The sequence below is a fragment of the Chiloscyllium plagiosum genome, unplaced genomic scaffold, assembly GCF_037043375.1.
Source record: "Chiloscyllium plagiosum isolate Xiang-an unplaced genomic scaffold, Cpla_swu_hap1 HiC_scaffold_2, whole genome shotgun sequence".
Classification (NCBI taxonomy): domain Eukaryota; kingdom Metazoa; phylum Chordata; class Chondrichthyes; order Orectolobiformes; family Hemiscylliidae; genus Chiloscyllium; species Chiloscyllium plagiosum.
In genome coordinates this window covers 32,492,877-32,512,722 of record NW_028270140.1, presented here as the reverse complement: position 1 = coordinate 32,512,722, position 19,846 = coordinate 32,492,877, and the positions used below count along the sequence as shown (strand labels likewise).

Here is a 19,846-nt window from a genome sequence, read left to right as displayed (position 1 = left end):
GATTCTCCACACTTTATGAAACAAAACAAAGTATGACCATTTCTACTTTAAGATTACACTCAGGCAGTCGGAGCCAAGCACGGAATGAGAGATTGTGTGAAAGCGATATGTAACTTTGCATGGAATTGCCTCGGACATGTCAACATGAACTTGAAGGTCAGCTGTTTTCAGGGCCCAGTGCCAGGTCACTCAGCCAATTTGAATGGGGCGGGGCCCCATATATTTGGAACCCCGGTTGAATAGAATGGTGTCTGGTCCAATCAGGAGTCCCCCCTATTGTGATGTGAGAGGAAGGGGGTGTGGCTCAGGGTCAGTATCCAGGAATTGGTTACAAATGTGAAAGAACATTGGGAGATGCTGCAGCGATTTGGTGTAGCGTGACTATATGGAGCTCATATCATTTGTCAACTCTCTAAATCCGGTCTGTGATTAGTCTCGCCTCCAAAATTCAGCAATTCCGCGCACTGACCAAAATAAAACAGTTTTTTTTTAAATGGGGTAATTGAAATCTCCCTATTATCTCATTTTTAGGGATGCTAAAAGAAATAGGTTTGTCAAAATTCAATTGTTTTGTATTTTCTTTTGCCAATCCAAGAGAATAGCGTTTATATTTTTATAGTTTCGTTCATCTGCTACATTGGGGTTAAAAAAGAGATTGAAACCTTTGCTGTATGTGATCTTTAGAATAGAGCAATGTGATCTGATATTTCAGTGCATGCCACGTGTTTGTACAAGGAAAAGACTTCGGTCCTTAGTGCTGGCAGCAAATCGTCTCTCCTAAAAGTCTGCTGTTGAGCTGAAAGTCAAAGCAAGGTGTCACCAAACAGTAAGAGGCTTCCTGATAAATGTGCTTGTGGAACTATGTCTGCTGTTGCTTATATTGAACACTTGGCCGCCGAATGCTTGGTCTCCATCTCCAATCGCCCTATTGTGCATCAGTCACCCGGGCAGCAGTTGACTGAAGAGGGTGACGGGGACCCCAGGGAGAGCCGCAAGGATGCAGGGTCCCTGACCACCATGGCCAGGATCCTGGCCGGCCTCAGCAAGCGCCAACCGCTCTCGCAAATCGGATGCAGTCACACTGAGGGCTGCACTAATTCCGAGGGAGACGCCTGCACCGCGCTCGGCAGCAGCGGAGGAGCACAGCACTGGGAGCCGCACCCTGCCAATGAAGTTGCGCCGGAGTGTGGACTGTTGCAGTGCAGCCTAACGAGTGAGGTGAAGTCCTTTTCGGGCAAAAGACACGAGTGCCCCTTTACCGGATGTGGCAAAGTGTATAGGAAGTCCTCGCACCTGAAGGCACACTTCAGAACGCATACGGGTAAGTGTTGCTGCTCTCTCATTTAAAATTATTTTATAACTTACTTTGTCCATTTAAAAAAAAAGTCAGAATAATACCGCGCAAAGCGGGTGATTCAGCCCATCGTGTTAATGCTGCTTCTTCGGAAGTATGAGTCTAATCCTCAATCTCCCCGCATCCCAAAACTCCAGTTTGGAAAGATATTACTGAATTTGCTTCCACATTCCGCCATCCCACCCCAACACACAGAGGCAGCGCATTCTTTGTAACAGTTCATTTGCGAAATACTTCAATATTTTCTAATCAGCCTTTTCAGAAATGTTATTACACACCTCCGGAACATTTTTTCTGGCTCGGGGACAGGGACACGGCCACTGTACCACAAATGCCTTAACCCGGCACTTCCCAAATTCCGAATCCTTTGCCAGTATGGAAACAGTTTCTGCTCATTTATACACTGCCACATGCGATGTTATTACAGATAATACAGGCATTTAAAACTGAACTCGCAGACGCTATTTGAAGTGGATGGAGACATGAGTTTTTTTTCTTAGTATTGGTGGTGTCTGGGTGTAACCTGTCGATTGAGGATGTGGGCGGTGGCTTTTCCTCATTCAGCCTATCAGTTGCTAGTGTGGGGCAACAGCTGCATGGAATTGTTCTGGCTCTGTCTACAGTTCAGATATTGGAAAGCTAACGCAGGAGATCTTGTTCCTTATATAAATATAAAAGACACCCCAAAATAGGCTTGCTCTGTTATCCTGAGGTCGCATGGACAACACCCGACTGGGTGAACTCCTGGAGGAGGACTTCAGCTGGAGCTTCTGGCTGAGAGGGAAGAATAAAGAACAATACAGCACAGGAAAAGGCCCTTCAGCCCTCCCAGACTGTGCCGCCACAGTTTGGAGGGCCGAGAAGTACAGAGTGCTATATTGCTCTTTATCCTTCCCTCTGAGCCACAAGCTCGAGGTTGAAGCCCCCCTCCAGGAGTTTACTACCGTAGAAGGTCTGTGCTTAATGTGATCAAGCACGTACCAATCCAACCTGAAAATCCTTTCAACACCTTCTGATGTCAGGCGTAACAGCGGGATAGATCCCTGGTCAGTGATGAGACGGAAAGATCACATAATTGTCTGCAGCTTCAGATAACAGGTGTGAAAAATGTTACCGCAGCAACTCAGACTCCTGGTTGGGTGTGGGGAGAGAGAGGGGGAGGGCGGTTAGCCGTGTTGGATCAGATGGGGCAGGATTTGGGACTTGCCTCTGCCCTACTTGTGATGAAGGTTGTGGCACTCTGGGTCACACCTACCTTTGTTCAGAGAGTGTCATCCTCCAGCTCTCTTAGTCATAGAGTCAGACAGCGTGGAAACAGACCCTTTAGTCCAAATCGTCCATGACGACCAATATCTTAACTAAATCTAGTCCCATTTATCAGCACTTGGCCCAGGTCCCTCTAAACCCTTGCTATTTGTTTACCCATCCAGATGTCTTTTAATTGCTGTAATTATACCCGCCTCTGCTGATTCCATAGACACACCATCCTCTGCGTGAAGAAGTTGCCTCGTAGGTCCCTTTTTAAATCTTTCCCCCCTCACCCTGAACCTATGCCCTCTAGTTCTGGGCTCTCCACCTCCGCCCCCGGGAAAATACCTTGTCTGTTTAACCAGAGAAGTACAGAAGATACAGGGATGTGTAGCAAAGAAGAAATAATTAAAGACATAAGTATTGAGTGGCCTCGTGTTGCTGGCTAACTTAAAATGAACATTTATAATCAGAGAGAGGGAGCAAAACAGAAATGGGCAAACCATTTCACTGCTTAACATGGACTAAGATTCTATTCAAGGTCAAGTCTGCTTTGGAGGTGGTGATCCATTATGGCCAGACCTGCATTGTACCCTACAGGAAGATCACAGTGAGCCTGGCGTTGCTATGTACAGGACAAAGGATGGAGTTAAGAGTTTGGACCAAAAGGCGTCCTTTGATAGACTAGTGCTCAGCTACAGGATTGACTGAGCTCTCCAGAATTGGGTCAGGATCCAAATATATAAATGTCAGCAGCACACTTTTAATGAATGGGTAGAAATAGATTCCAATCAAATTGGAAGTAAGGTAAGGTTTGCCCTCTCCCTTCCATCTTATTTGTGTGTTTGTATTAAGCATTTTGCTAAGTCCATCAGAAAGGAAGATGACATAAGAGAGGTGACAATCCCAGACAGAGGAATCGCCCCAATCAAAGCCTCCCTGTAGAGTATATTGATGATGTCCTGTCTTCTACTCCAATCTGCTATCAGACTTTGAGAACCATTTTGAGCATCTGCAGGTGGATGCCAAGCACAAACAAGTGAAGAAATATATGAAAACATAAACATTTCACCTATCCACCTCTTCAAAGACCTTCTGTGATCCAATATGCAGATTAAGCATTGGACTACTTGTCACCTCAACACTGGAGTGGAAGGAAGTCATCCTCAGTCCTGAGGGACTGGCTAAGAAGAAAACATTCTTTAACTTGGAGGTTGAAAGGAATTCCAAAAGGCATATCTGTCCTATTCACCCCTTTTATAGTGTTGGTAGAGAGAATGATAAGGGGAATTCCAGAGTTATCATATGTCGTTAAACACTCTTCTAGGACTGGAAACATGGAAAAGTCTGAGGATTGTTGAGTTGGATAAGGTTGCAGAGGGATGGGGTTATTGTGAGGGTTAAACACTGACCGTAGGTAATAATTGGATTCACTTTCACATTGCATTTTATAACTACATTATATTCTGCGAATTAAGCTTTTTTGAGCCTTTACATTGTCTATTGTGTCCAATTTACTTCACTTATTGTCTGCCAGATACCCTCAGTATTATTTATAGTATACCAAAGGACTTTGGGGTCTTTATTATCTACAAAAACTTTTCTCTGCTCCCACACTTTTCCTGCTTAGAAATTGGAAAGGTCGGGTCAGTTGTCAAAGAACATGACCACTGTTGACTTTAGTTCACGAAGGCAGTTTGAAGTGGTTATAAATTTGGCAACTTTGTCGCTGCTTTCCAATTTTGGGTGGTCTTAGGGAAGACGCACCCAGGTGTCAATGCGGATACAGCAATTTTTGAGGGAGGCTTTGCAGATGTTCTTGAAGGGTTTTCTCTGCCCTGTTGTGATGAAGCTCCAAGGTAGAAAGCTAGAGAACTAGCAGGCGTTCCAGAGAAATTATCTCTCACCAGATCCTCACTCATTACTCTCTGCACTCATGGACTTGCATTGATTCTCCAACTGGAACTGCCTTACTTGTAGTTCTCAACCTAGTTTTCAAATTCCTCCCCTACCTCTACACCCTAACAAGAATATTGCATTAGTCCAATTTTCCTTTTTACACATTACTTTTAGCTGCCCCATTATCGAAAACTGTGTCTTCAGCTGTCTGCACCCTCTCTCTCGCTGTGAGGCTCACTTTAAATCCAAATTTTTTGAGCATTTGTTCACCTGTTCTAACATGTTAATATATGGCTTAATATGAAGTTGTGTATAATAATGTTCTTGTGAAGTGCTTTTAGACATTTTGCTACATTAAAGATGCTACATAATTGCATGTTGTACTAAGTTCATCTGAGTATGAAATGAAGTAGCTTAACAATTGGAACAAAGTCTGCTGTTGATAAGATCTGTCTTATTTATATATGTTTGTGTCAAAACTATCCAGGACTCTAAGTTAGGGGACTGTGTGGGACAAATTCTTCTATGAATTGGTGTAACTGAACCAGGGAAAGTATCAGTTCGTGAGAAAAAGAAATACTGTGCAATGATGGATCTCTTTTTAATAACATTCTCTTTGCACTTTACAGGGGAAAGACCCTTTCCTTGCACATGGCCTGATTGCAGCAAAAGGTTTTCCCGTTCCGATGAACTGACACGACATTACAGAACCCACACCGGGGAGAAAAGGTTCAAGTGCCCCATGTGTGAGAAATGCTTCATGAGGAGCGATCATTTGACCAAGCATGCTAGGCGGCATCCTGGCTTTCATTCCAGCATGCTTCAAAAGCAATGTAGAAGAATTGGGCCACTTCGATCAGCAGCCCCTGAAACAGCAAGATAAAAGCCTAGCTTTGGGAGGAAGGAGATAGATTGCTTCAGTCATAGTATCATCAGTACACCAGTTTCTTTGCTGCTGCTGTTTGTATTCTGCACTTCACTGCTGTGGTATCAAAACTCCGCAACACTTTCTAGTCGTGGCTCTCTGCTTGCTCGTGATCTATGGTTGGCCAGCAAATTTTGTTCTATCACAGCCCTCAACATCAACAGTTTCTCAACATTTCCAGTAATCCTCAGTGCAATTTGAAACATAGTCTCCCAAACTACGCAATAATGACTCCTGCACTATTAACCATTCAGCTGGTGTGAAGGTTTACCCAACACTTTACTTTCCTCATCTGGACAGGGACTTGGTTCATTCTGAAATGTTTGGGATAGTCTGTTAATATAGTAAAAACAATGCAACATTACTTCCATTTGGTGCTACAGGCTCTACAAGATGTTACTCTGAATTTACACCAGCATCAGGCTAATGGCAAGACTTACAAACTGAATATTGCAGTGGTGCATGTGACCATCTAAATGCCTTGGCCTAATTATGACTGGTAGTGTATTTTACATGCTTACCCAAAATAGGAGATGGGGGAAAGGTGGACAAGAGTGTTTTTCTCAGCTTTGGCAAGATAAAATGTTACTGTTTTACAGTACTATCTTTTTGAAGAACAAATACTGGAAAATCTACCTCATTAAACTAGAGCGAGCAAAAGTATACTTTTCCATATTACAATGATTGATGGTGTAAAGATAAAAGTTGCCAGTTTTACCAGACCATAGGGCTTCTGGATTAACTTGAGGGTCACCATACTTCAGGTGAGGGGAGAGATGTGTGAATGTTTGTGTCACATTGTACCATTGTCTGGTTTAGTCCTTTTACTGCATGTAATGCAACTATATTTCCTTTAATCATCTGAGATCTTGAAATTTATATTTTGTGAAAGCTGACTAAAATAAAAACTGAAAAATTCAACTTATTCTGATTTTTCAAAACAGAGCATGCTTTATTCTAGCTGTAATTAATATTCTTCTAGGTTGAGCATGAGAAAAATGAACCGGTTTAAGTGAAAAGAAAATGAATGTTAAGGAAATGTCCAGTGGAGACCTGCTTATTAATGGTTCTCAGACCCATTCACTAAAAGCTCACCGCTTCCATACTGGTTGACTAAGTCATACATCATAGATGCATTGATTGTATTCAAGGTAGTATTGTTTGATAGCAATTTTTTTCTAGTTTTAAAAATAGATTTAAAATAATCATGTTCTTCACCTGTCCTATTGTACCTGATGTGCTAACCTGCTTAAACATTCAGGTCTCTGATTTACAAATATTTACCTTATGAATGTGATCCCATACAGGGATGTAAATTTAAGAATCCAACATCCAAACATTTCCTGTACTTACAAATAGTTGCAATATAGTTGAGGGTGGCACAGTGGTTAGCACTGCTGCCTTAGAGCTCCAGAGACCCGGGTTCAATGTGGAGTTTGCACATTCTCCCAGTGGCTGCGTGGGTTTCCTCCCACAGTCCAAAATGTGCAGGTTAGGTGAATTGGCTATGCTAAATTGCCTGTAGTGTTAGGTGAAGGGATAAATGTAGGGGAATGGGTCTGGGTGGGTTGCTTTTCAGAGGGTCGATGTGGACTTGTTGGGCCAAAGGGCCTGTTTGCACACTGAGTAACCTAATCTAATATTGTCCTGCATAGTGTTCTGATTTGTGTACAAATAGACGTGCAGTGACATTCGTAGAACCTGGAGTGTGCTCTGCCATTCAATGAGGTCAGGCTGACCTAATAAATCCTCAGCTGTACTCTCCTGCCCGTTCCCTTGAAATCTAGATTCCCTTATTGATAAAAGCTTTGAATATACTTAAAGCCCAAGCCTTTATCATCCTGTTGTAAATAATTCCAGATTCACTATCCTTTAAGAGAATAAATTCCTCCTTACATGTCTTAAATGGGCAACCCCTACAATGAATTTGCACCTTTTGTTTCCCCCTTTTGGGAGTGTCTAGCATCAATCTCTCAACATCCATCCTGACAAGCCTGCTTAGAACCTTTTATGCTCTTCTAAACTTTGAATACAGACCCAATCGACTCCACCTCTCTTCGTAAGAAAATCCCTCCATGCCCAGAATCATCCCTGTGGACCTTCTCTGGACTACCTCCCTCGTATAGTTTGAGCAAGACTACCCTATTGTTATACTCAATTCTCTTTGAAATAAATGCCAACATACTATTTGGATGAACAAGGATTCAGGCAAGAGGATGTCCATATGCCACTGTGCTCCTTTTCCTATTTAAGTAACATTCAGCCCCTCTATTTTGCCAAAATGTACAATCACATATTTTCCTACACTACATTTATGGAGTCAGATGTACAGTATGGAAACAGACCCTTCAGTCCAACCCGTCCACGCCAACCAGATATCCCAACCCAACCTCGTCCTATCTGCCAGCACCCGGCCCATATCCCTCCAAACCCTTCCTATTCATATATGCATCCATATACATTCATCTGCAAAAGTTTTCCCCCACTCACTTTGAACTGTAGGTCCATGTGTGTCATCCTCAATATTTGCTTTTCCACCTTGTTTTGAGAAATCAACAAACTGGGCAATAGTACATTCACTTTGCTCATCCAAATTATTCATATATATTGTAAAAGACTGCAGTTCAGCACTGATCAGCATAGCACTCCACGAGTTACAAGTTGCTGTTCTGAAAATGCTTCACTTATCCCAATTCTGTCTTCTACTAGTTAGCCAATCCTCTGTCCACATTATAATAAAATGTAATATAAATTTTAGCTACAAGTGACAATAAATTGCTATTCTAATCTATATACTATCCCAACACCATGAGCTCTTATGAGATAGTACTGCATGTGGTATCTCAAATGTCTTTTGGAAACCCAATATATTATATCTACTGGTTCCCCTTATTCTGCATGCTACTTCCTCAAAGAATTCAATAAATTTATTAAGCATGATTTGCCCTTTGTGAAACCATGCTGACTTTTCTTGATCACGTGTTCCTAAATTCTCGGCTATTTCATGTTTTGTGGATTCTTACATTTTCCCAATGGCAGATGTTAAGCCAATTGGCCTATACTTAGCCATTTTCTGTGTCCCTTCCTTTTGATTAATAATACTAGAACTAGGAGGAGGAAGAAATTCAGCCTGTCAAACCTGCCTAGTTCAATCATAGCTGAGCTCATCTCAACTCCACTCCCCAGCCTGCACCCCATAAGTCTTCAACCTACTACAAATTAAAAATCTGTCTATTTGACAGGGCACTTCACAAATAGTGGAAAGCTGCAACGTCTGCTATTGTGGCTAATGCTGTGAAAATTTGACAACTGAAAAATGATTGTTAGAAAAGATTAGAGGTTACAAAACCAGGAACAATAAATGGAATTTAAGATAAAGATGACCTTATAATGGTTACAGCAGGCATCGGGGGGGTTGATTGGCCTTCCCCCTATTTTTATGTCAGGCTAGAACAAGCTGCTGTAAAAATGAAATTGCAACAGTAAGATTCTTATTAGTAGGAAGTCATCATGAGGTTATGAGCACTGATTACTGTTATACAGCAAACTGAACACAATTTCCAGCAAACACAAACATTTAAATGTCAGAACAGGAAAGTTGAGCTATCCAAGTTGGTCTGCTCCTCCACAAGGTTCGTTACAGTCAGGGATAAAAATATTCTTCTCTAAGATCCTTCTTGACAAGGGTTACTTTTGATTTAGTGGCTTTTTTTGGTTTTCAGCAGATTCATTTTCATTTTAATTGTCTTACTCAGTGATGCAGTCATGCAATATTCCTGTTGACACACTAAGAAAAAAAAAATGGCTTCATTGCAACTCAAAAGAATTAATCAATATCCTCAGTAATTACTAACCCTCCAGTAAAAGTCAAGACACAAGTATTAATTTTCTAGACACACTATTTATTTTTGGCCAAGACAACATGCATGAGTTAACAACAATAACAGACAAACATCTACATGCAAAATCCATCACCCTACATACATCTGCAGACTGGAGAGCTCACAATTCCTATTACACATATATAAAACTGAACCAGTCACTTATTATCCTTTCTACATCTAAACTTCAGACCTAAACTTAACCATTGATAAACGCTACATTATACTATCACTTTGTTTTCCTCCAAGTGGTACCTCCTGAACCTATGCTGTCTTAAGCTAGCTATTCTACATTCATAATTGCAGTTTTAAAAAAAAAAGTTTTTCCTGATTATTTGTTGACAAGGTTAAAACTGTTCTCGCCTCCTCTTGCTCCCCTGCATTTTATAAACCCAAACCTTGTGCAGTTCACCCTTTTCCCAATCTCTCCTAGCATCCCATCTTGCACACTTCATCTCCCATCAATCCCTTGGGGTCTCCTTTTGTAAACTCATTCTTCCTTCCCCATACCCCACCCCCACAAATCCTTTATAACCTCCCTCAACCCGTGAAGTTGCCTCATTTTCAAACCATCAATCTTTCTGTGTGATGTGGGGGGATTAACAATTTGCTAATTTTATTTTTCATTGGCTTCAGTAAAGTTATTATTTTGGTTTTGTTAATATGTTAACTGTTCTTGGATTGGTAACTTTGTGTCTTCTGGTATCAAAATATTTACCAACACATTTAATCTCATTTGGAATGGACCTCAAGTGATTATTGCATGGTTCTTATGTCACCATGCTGCCTTCTGGTTGAGGCAATAAGTGCAGTGCTGGAAAAGTACAGCCAGGTCAGGCATCATTGAGGAGCAGGAGAGTCGACATTTCAAGAATAACCTCTTCATCAGGATGAAAAGCTTATCCTCAACGTTGACTCTCCTGCTCCTCTGATATTGTCCGACTGGCTGTGCTTTTCTACTCTGATCTCCAGCATCTGGCATCCTCCCTTTGGCTTTTATTGGTAGAGGAATTGAGTTCCGGAGTCCTGAGGTCATGATGCAGTTGTATAAGACTCTGGTACGGCCGCATCTGGAATATTGTGTGCAGTTTTGGTCGCCATACTATAGGAAGGATGTGGAGGCATTGGAACGGGTGCAGAGGAGGTTTACCAGGATGTTGCCTGGTATGGAAGGAAAATCGTATGAGGAAAGACTGAGGCACTTGGGGCTGTTTTCACTAGAGAAAAGAAGGTTTAGGGGTGACTTGATTGAGGTGTACAAGATGATTAGGGGGTTAGATAGGGTCGACAGTATGAACCTTTTCCCGCGTATTGAGTCGGGTATTACAAGGGGGCATAGCTTTAAATTAAGGGGGGGTAGATATAGGACTGATGTTAGGGGTAGGTTCTTCACTCAGCGAGTCGTTAGTTCATGGAATGCCCTGCCAGTAACAGTGGTGGACTCTCCCTCTTTATGGGCATTGGATAGGTATATGGAGGATAGTGGGTTAGTGTAGTTTAGGTGGGCTTGGATCGGCGCAACATCGAGGGCCCAAGGGCCTGTACTGCGCTGTATTCTTCTATCTATCTATCTATCTATCTATCTTTCTCCTTGCCTTCTAGTAGGGTTCAGTTTTCCCTTATTGTTCACAGTCTACATTCAGCTGCAGCTCTTTACAAGATGCTGGTTGCCTTTGAAAGTGCAGTTCTTGAGAAGTGAGAAGAACATCACATGGTCCTGACTGCGTCCCAAAGTCAGATGACTCTATTGCAGGATAACATGCAATGCAAATTTGGAAATTGCAATCTAATTTATAGAAACAGGCCCTAAAAATAAAATAAACTTCATGCCTGCTTGGGAACTTTTAGGTTGCTGCACATTAGGAGGAATATTGCTTCTCAGGAAGATATCCACAAAACATGCCACAATAACTTGTGGTTTGCCCATTCCACAGTAGGTTAATTTTCCATTTGGTGTGATAAATTGTTAACTGATCTCTCTGGTACTGAAAATTAACTTTTACAAGCATGGCATTTCATCCCTTCAGATTTAAATTTCTGTTGGATACATTTTTTATAAAAAACAAAATTTTCTTTTAATTTCTCCATTTCTCAATTCCATCTTTCACCATTTCACTTTCTGTACATTAACTGGCATTGTATCAACCATTTTGACTTACACTTCCTGGTTCAGCCTGTGTGCCAAAGTACCAACTTTTCAATCTAATTAGTAGACGAGTCATGCCATTGCCTGCCATATTCATGAGACATAAATGCCCTGTAGAACACAAGGAGTCAATTCATCCTTCAAATCACTGCATATTTCATTCTACAAAAGCGCAGGAAGTTTAATGAATGACAACATGGGGCGGCACGGTGGCTCAATGGCTAGCACTGCTGCCTCACAGCGCCAGGGACTTGGGTTCAATTCCCACTTCGGGCAACTGTCTGTGTGGAGTTTGCACATTCTCTCAGTGTCTGCATGGGTTTCCTCTGGGTGATCCGGTTTCCTCCCACAATCCAAAGATGTGCAGGTTGGGTGAATTGGCCATGCTAAATTGCCTGTCGTGTTAGGTTCGGGGTAAATGTAGGGTAATGGGTCTGGGAGGGTTGCTCTTCAGAGGGTTGGTGTGGACTTGTTGGGCCGAAGGGCCTGTTTCCACACTGTAGTGAATCTAATCTAATCTAAAAGTGCCATAAGTTAGCTGCTGACCATAAAATCCAAGCCAATGTATTTTTTGTAAAACAACTTCCACATTTTGACTTCAAACCTCATGATACTAATGCAATTAACAGAGAAATAGCTTGGCAATACTCAAAAAAGGAGACTTTTAAAAGGTTGTTTATTTCAGTTCAAAAAGAAACAGCAATAAACTTATGCCTTCTTAATACAAAGCATCTCAAAAGGTGACATTTTTAAAAAATCTTTTTTTAAATAGAGTAACGTTAATGCTTATTAGGAAACAGGTGCAAACACAAAAACAAAGGCAAAGTTCTCAAACAATGAAATCAAAACACCAAGAATTATGCAACAGAAGATTTATGAAAACACAAGGAAAATCAATTTCTCAGAGATTTCATTAAAAATCAATGCAATGGGAATGTAATAAATTAAACTGGTTCAATTGTACTGAACAGATCCAAAAATTCCAAATGTCTGCCCTTAAAAAGAATTTGATATAAAAATGGTGGTGAATATGTCCTTCTCCAAGTGTTAATAGGTTGAACAGTGGCTATGGAAAAACAAAGCTTTGGTCACCTCTGATGACTAAGCGGAATTTCTTTTAAAAAGACATCCTCCCAAGTTTTACTGTGGAGACAGCAAGCTTTTCAGTTCATTTTTAAACCATGTTTTAATATTAAAAAACTTGCAACACAACTGGTGCAATATGTACATTAACTTACAAAAATAAAACAGCACATTTTAAATAGGCAATCCTTCAACCTAACACTACCCCCTATAGGCCCAAATATGAACAGCACAAATAGAATAAAATTATTTTAACACAGCCCACAGTAATAATCAGAACCAAACTGTTGGGCAAATGGTGATGCTCAGCTTGGCTAATATTGCACTATCCTAGTCTTTAAGCTAGGTGACCTTTACAGAAAACTGGCCAACAAACAACTCTCCCACATGAAGTTACATCTGTGCAAAGGACACTTAGTGATTCATTCAAATTTTGTGCCACATGCACTACTTTACAAGATGCAACTGCATTGTACCATAGGAATAAATGACTCAATGACACATTATCCTGCAATTATGACAGACTGAGTAGACATCTCTCTCACTTGAAGACCAAATTACGTTCTATATGTGGATTCAAGAATAGCTGATTTCTCCAGCTCAATTCTGATTTTGGGAAGAGAGCACTTTTTTTCTCTGAGGGTGCAAAGTCTGGCTGTAATCTAGCTCATTTTTAAAAAACGTATTGCTGCATTACACAATGTTCCTAATTATTTACAGAAGCCTGCTCAGATGTACAAAGGCCCACCTTAATTGTGCTTAACAATTCAATAATTTGTTTTTCCATTCAACTGTTTGAATGGTACATAACAGCTTTAAAAAAAAAAGTTTATAAATATGAAACAGTCATCTCTGCTGAACTAAAGGACAGGTTGGAAGGTGGGAAGTGGAGTTGGGAAAGCAATAGTTGCACTAATTTCACAATAGCCTCTCACGACATATAACGTGTTACAGAAATAGAACACCCTGCATCATTATATTGGCAAGAGTTTTTTTTAAAATAGGGGGGCATTTTGCAATAAACAACAAGCTACTTTTTCAGTTATACAAACTTTTGACTCCCATTATTTTACAGCTCTGTACATTAGGTTAGCTATCAAAACACACTACCATCCAAATGGTGGGGGTGTGCAATTATGGAGCAAATGTGGTATCCGGCAAAAAAAAAAGTTTACCTTTGCTGTTATCACTCAAGAACGAATTACAGATAGTTGGCATTTCTCTGCTCATATAATAGGCACCTGAAAGCCAAACACAAAAACGCAGAACACCTGCGCACCTAACTCTAGGGTCATAATGGATTACAAAATTCTGATAACTCTAATGTAATCATCCATTTCAGAAACAGAAGGCAAGATGACACTGCCAGGCACTTAGATTTCTTTTAATTGCAACCCCTAATCCTCCATAAACACAGGTAGTTTTTGTTTTAAAGAGACTTAACTTCAAGAAGAAGCAAATAAAGGGCAAGGGAAATGATCCTAAGATCCCAAGAGTTTTTTTATATGTAAACATAATGACTATTGCCTGAGATAGAACTACTTAGTTCTCAGTTATGGGCTTGTACTCTTCGTCGTCTCCTGAGAAAAGCTTTGAGATTCCACTTGCCTGGCGGCAGCATGTGTGGTCCATTGTAAACGCACAGTACTGTCATATTGTCAGAATAAGTCAGATTCTGCAAAAGCTGTGAAAAAAAACCCAGCAATAATTAAATATTGTTAGTCTTGCAAAGACTCAAAGTAGATTCATAGAACACTTGCAGCACAGAAGGCCATTTCACTCAGTGTGTTCATATTAGCTCTCTGCAAGAGCAACTCACCTACTCTCACCACCCCACCTTTATCCCATATCCCTACAAGTTTCCATTTTTCAGGTCATGATCTACTTTGCCTTTAAAAGGGCATGAGTGAGTCTGCCTCAACCAAACTTTCAGGCAGCGCATTCTTGATCCTAAACAAGTGTTACATAAAACGTTTCTCTTAGCGTCACCATTTTATCAATTACCTTAAAACTGTGCCCTCTAGCTCACGATCCTTCCACCAATTCCATAAGGCCTTTTCAGGGAAAGAAGCATTCAAGGTTCATTAAAAAATAAAATTTAAGTGAGGGAAGCCTTAATATGAGCTGGAGAGCAAAGCAGTGTCCGTAAAGGTAAGTCCTCCAATAAAATGGGCAGAGCAGGGGATGAGGAGAAAGAGGGTTCCATTCCTTCAAGTTGCAAGGTAGACTGTCACTCATGTTTTTACAGAATCATAAATTGTAACATTTAGCTACTTGTCACCCAGTTATTGAGCATTAGCCATTTATGGTGCTGACTGTGGTATAGACATATACTCTGATGCTAGCTAGATGTCATTCTGAGGAGGGCATTCACAAGCTTAGCCATGTACCTTGGGTGTGATAAAGAAATACTGAGAGGTGTTCTCTTTGCAAGCTGTCCGTACCACCATTTCAAAAACCCTCCTCTCATTGGTTGGGTCCATACCCTGCAATGACAAAAGGAAATGAGTCACACATCTCTGCCACACGTTTTTCATAGAAACGCCAACATTGTTTTTTACATTGAAATTTTTACTTTATAGAAGCAGTTAGGTGAAATTAAGCAATGGAAATTGATAAAAGACAATTCTTATGGATTCTTTTTGCTTTTGTTTGCCACTTGGACTATGCAGCATTATTGATAAATATATTTCCTGAACACTGATGATAAAAGTACCTGATTGATTTCATCTACTACTCGAAAGGGGCATCTATTTAATTCCTGTAGAGCCATTAAATACAACATTGTAGAAACACTTCGCTCTCCGCCACTCTGGTGATGTGGGGTGAGTTCATGGAGCTGAGTACTGCTGCGAAACTTCACTCTGATTCGGATGCCATACTTATCATATTCTTCCTGTAGGAAACAAGAATGAACAGGACTGAGGTGATCAAACAGGTAATCTATTTTGTTTCATTAGCTGTATACTTATATTTTGCATAACTGCATTGATTACCTTAAAATTAATCTTTTCTGACACCAAAACCTGCAGTACTTGACCCACGGTTTAAAAACTCTCACCTACATTGCAGGAAAATGTCTCAAAAGTTTTCATGGGAGCACTCCAAAACTGTATTGCTACGATAAATATTAGACAGGTGACTGAAAAGCAGCAGCTCTCACACACCATTTGAAATTGACTTTGGTTTTCTTGCTGCTGAACCAAATGAACTGAATTAATTTGAATTAGGTTTATTGTCACATTTCCTCACGAGTAGTGTTAAATGTTACAGCCCTTCTTACTAAAAGATGGAAAAACAAAGAAACATATAACAGTTGAACACAAGCGCCATGCATGTTAGACTTGCACTCCTCATGGGCTCGAACCTGCCTCCGTCCCAGGCTGCCTGCTCCCATTCTCATTGCCGGCCACCACAGGCTTCCTGCTCCCATTCTCACCGCCGGCCACCACAGGTTGCTTGCTCCCATTCTCACCGCCAGCCACCAAAGGCTGCTTGCTCCCATTCTCACTGACAGCCACCACAGGCTGCCTGCTCCCATTCTCACCGCCAGCCACCAAAGGCTGCTTGCTCCCATTCTCACCGACAGCCACCACAGACTGCCTGCTCCCATTCTCACCGCCGGCCACCACAGGCTGCCTGCTCCCATGATGCTGCCGACTGCCAGAACTCTGCCCGAGCACAAAAGCCAAAACCCTTAGCAGCTACCACCACTGCTACTGCCTCCAAGACCGAGCTCCCTCCAGAAGGTATGTAGAGAAAAGAAAAATTGAAAAACTAAAAAAGGAAAAAGCAATAAACAAAATAAAGAAAAGTGGTCAGAGCGGAAGAGCTCAGGATCCCTCCTCTGCCACTATCCTGAACCACAATGAAGGCCACACCTCAATTCTCATTGATAAACTGGAAGCAATATGGCCATTTGCAACCAGTAACTGGAGAAATAAGTTTGCAGAACCCACAAAAATGACATAATTTAAATGAAAACAAAGGAACACTATATTCAATGTCTGTTGATACAATAAAAAGCCTGTTCTTCACTCAGGTAGGATACAGCAAGGCACAGTGCAAAAAATACAATAGTTGCAATCACCATCAGTAGCTACAATGAAAGGCGTGTAGAACAAATGACAGAATAAATAGCCAGTGTTTCCATTGCAGCGGTAATCAATATTAAAAGATACACAAACAACATTTAAACAGAAAGCAAGAAATGATTCAGAGATTACTTCTATTCAATCAAGGGGAAAGCCTAATCTTACATGACTCATGTATACTTCTTATTGGAATAGGTCACATGTTTGCACTAAAATGGCTTGTGGATTTGTAATAATGCTTGCTCATTCCCAGGATACTTTACAGATTAATACGCATGCGCACAATTTCATAGATGTTGTTGCTCAGGATGACTCATTCATGCTTCTTCACTTATTTTTGTGTGTGCATTGTGAAACAAGATATCTAAGACGTTACTGAAGGAGGACAGTAGGACAGGACAATAAATAAATTGAATTGGGAAACTCACCCTTCTAGATTTCAAGGAAACAAAGACTGAAACCGAGATAGAAAAACAAGACTTCAAGGCAGACTGAAATTAGTTGAAATCATTAAAAAGAGACACAGCTCTCAGCGCTCTGATGATGATTGAGTGTTACAGTGCAGGGAGGCTGAAAATGATGGAGTCGGAATCCAGAAGCTATGGTTAGTTAAAAATACTGTCTCTCCTGCTGCTATTTGTTATTTGAAGATAAAACTGGTGATGAATGCTATCCAGGCTGTTGTAAACACAATTGAGGTAGTTCTGCAGGCATGTCCGTTTTGTTGATGGGCGCATCCAAATTGGTTGGATACAGTCGTCAGCTGGAGATCAGGGAAAATCCTAGAAGGAACCTCTGAAATTCTTTGAGAAGTAGCTAGACACCTGAAGGACTTTGTAACTGAGACTGATAACATATTTGATGGGTGGACCACTGATTAAATTCATAAGATCTTTTTTAATTGTATCTGCTTTTTAACATTTAAATTATAGTTTATCATTGATTAACTTTTGCCTGTTATTTCATGTTGATTCTAGTTTTAGAATAAAGATAGTGACTTTAGTATTGTTTGTTTACTTTGACTCTTGCATAGCAAAATGTCTTCTGTTTTAAACTGTGGAATTCTCTGGTTTTATTCTTTCAATAACTAGGATTTTGGATTTCGTCTTTTTTAGAAAAAGAGGTATACTGGTCAGGACTGAGATCATAACAATTGTCACGACATAATAGATCAGCAAGAACATTAGATTAGGGAGGTGATGGCAGAATAATACTTGTCAATGGCCAGGTAACCCAAAGACCAAGGTAAAATTCTTGTAACCACAGCAGATGGTGAATGCAATAGAATCTGGAATTAAATGTCTAATGATGACAAAGAATCCAAATACTATCGAAAATATGATCTGGCTCACTAAAGAAATGCTGCTTTTCTTACCTGGCGTAGCTTACTTGTGACTCCATACCCACAGATATAACCCTTAACGGCTCTCTAAAATGGACCAGAAATCTATAACTATTAAAACATCTCAAAAGATGGACCACTTGGCATCAATCTAGCTACCAGAAACAAATGACAAACTCAGTCCTGTCAACATTGCCAAGTGTTTCTTACCAAGATATGGGGGCTAGTGCGAAAATTGGAAGGGTTGTGTCACACTAACTAAGCATCAGCCATCGTCATACTCATGGGATCATTTTTTTAGAAACAGACTGGAGTTTCCAAGGAGTGACAATCTCACACAGATTGTCACATTTCTTTTAAACAAAAAAAAAAGGGTGACTGGCATTTCTGAGTGGAGATTCTGATAGGTCACCTTCAAAAACATGAAGTCCTACTTCCATTCTAACAGTTCTTTCACAGCACAGAACTCCCATTAAAGAAACCCTACACATATGTATGTAAAGACACAAACAGACAAATGCATTACAGACGGAGGTGAAAAAGTTGGGAAAGCAGTGCAATCACCCCAATACAAATATTCACTAACTCCACCAAACTCAGTTGCAGCAGTGCATACCATCCACAAGACACTGCAGAAAATCTCCAGAGCTCCTTGGACAGCACCTTTCAAAGGATTTGCTGAGATGATCCTTTTGCTTGCCAGGATTTTCTGTTCATCAATCTCTTTTCTTGGGTTCTTTTCCATTCTTGGGAGACACGGCCAATTGGTGCACTAACTGTAAACTAAAGGTAATTCCCAGATGCTGACAGTCGAGCATTCATCTATGGAAATGCCAGTGAATATGAAGGAACAATCATTGTTAGTTACTAGGTTTAAGGACCACAGGTTACAGCAACTGGTGAAGGAATACAAACTGATTTTCTTCAAGCTTTAGATATTTTACTGGAAAGCCAGAATCAATGGGAATCAGGTGGAGATCTCATCACTGACTGCAGTCATACCCAGTCCAAATGAAAGGTCCTGACCTGAAAAGTTGACACCCCTGCTCCTCTGAAGCTGCTTGACCTGCTGTTATCATCATACTCAGTATAACAGGAAGGAGGTTGTGCTATGGGAAGTCAGTTAGCTCAGCTGCAGGACATTTCTGCTAGAGTTCCTCACGGTTGTGCCATAGGTGCAATCATTTTCAGTTGCTTCCCTCCATCATAAAAGAGGGTCTAAGGAAGTTTAGATCGAAGAGTGAGGCTTCAGTTCAGGAATCTTTGACAAGGAGGTTGAGTGAAGTGATTACACCACAGTTGAAGAGGGTGAAGACATGACTGCCCAGCTGGTTCAGTGTGCTACGTGCTTGATGTGGGAGGTCAACGACTCTGGTGTGTCTGGCTCGTTTCTGTGTGGAAAATGTGTGCACATTCAGCAATTGACCGAGCATATTGCAGCGCTGACGAAAGAACTCGAAGACCTTAGGCTCATCCGAGAGAACGAGATCTTTCTGGACAAGACCTTCAGCGATGTTATTACACCAATCATGCCAGAAGAGAGCAGACGATGAGGAAGGCGGGGAGGAGACAAGTGCAAGAGACCCCGGGAGAAGTACCTGTCAGGAACAAGTTGAAGCTTTTGGAAACAGAGACTTATGACACTGCCAGTTCGCAAGGCGGCCAAGTTTGTCAATCAAAAGTTGCCGCAGAGGCAGAGCGGAAGAGTCGGACATCGCACAGAGCCGTGGTAATAGGGGACTCCATCGTGAGAGGAACTGACCGGGGTTTTTGTGGCAGCAGACGGGATTTAAGGATGGCGTGTTGCCTTCCTGGTGCTAGAGTGAAAGACATCGAGGACAGAGTGCAGGAAATCCTCAAGGATGAGGGTGAAG

General features: G+C 41.1%; 2 protein-coding genes across 3 annotated transcripts in view; one reads left to right on the top strand and one right to left on the bottom strand.

Annotated features, from left to right (window-relative positions):
* The first annotated feature begins 328 nt into the window (after positions 1-328).
* On the top strand, positions 329-6,351 carry klf9 (Kruppel like factor 9). The gene is made up of 2 exons (XM_043716667.2): positions 329-1,321; positions 5,131-6,351. Exons 1-2 carry the CDS (start codon positions 862-864, stop codon positions 5,382-5,384), a joined length of 714 nt encoding a protein of 237 aa, XP_043572602.1. The 5' UTR covers positions 329-861; the 3' UTR covers positions 5,385-6,351.
* A 5,761-nt stretch (positions 6,352-12,112) lies between these two features.
* Positions 12,113-19,846, bottom strand: part of smc5 (structural maintenance of chromosomes 5) — a 65,484-nt gene continuing 57,750 nt past the window's right edge. Inside the window, exons 22-24 of one of the 2 annotated variants that reach the window (XM_043716602.2) lie at positions 15,253-15,432; positions 14,927-15,022; positions 12,113-14,220 (exon numbers count right to left, since the gene is read on the bottom strand). In XM_043716602.2, the coding sequence (XP_043572537.2) occupies positions 14,086-14,220; positions 14,927-15,022; positions 15,253-15,432 (411 nt within the window). In that variant the 3' untranslated portion in view covers positions 12,113-14,085. Of the gene's footprint in view, positions 14,221-14,926; positions 15,023-15,252; positions 15,433-18,588; positions 18,795-19,846 lie in introns of those variants that run through there. The other variant, XR_006315499.2, reaches the window with a different exon arrangement.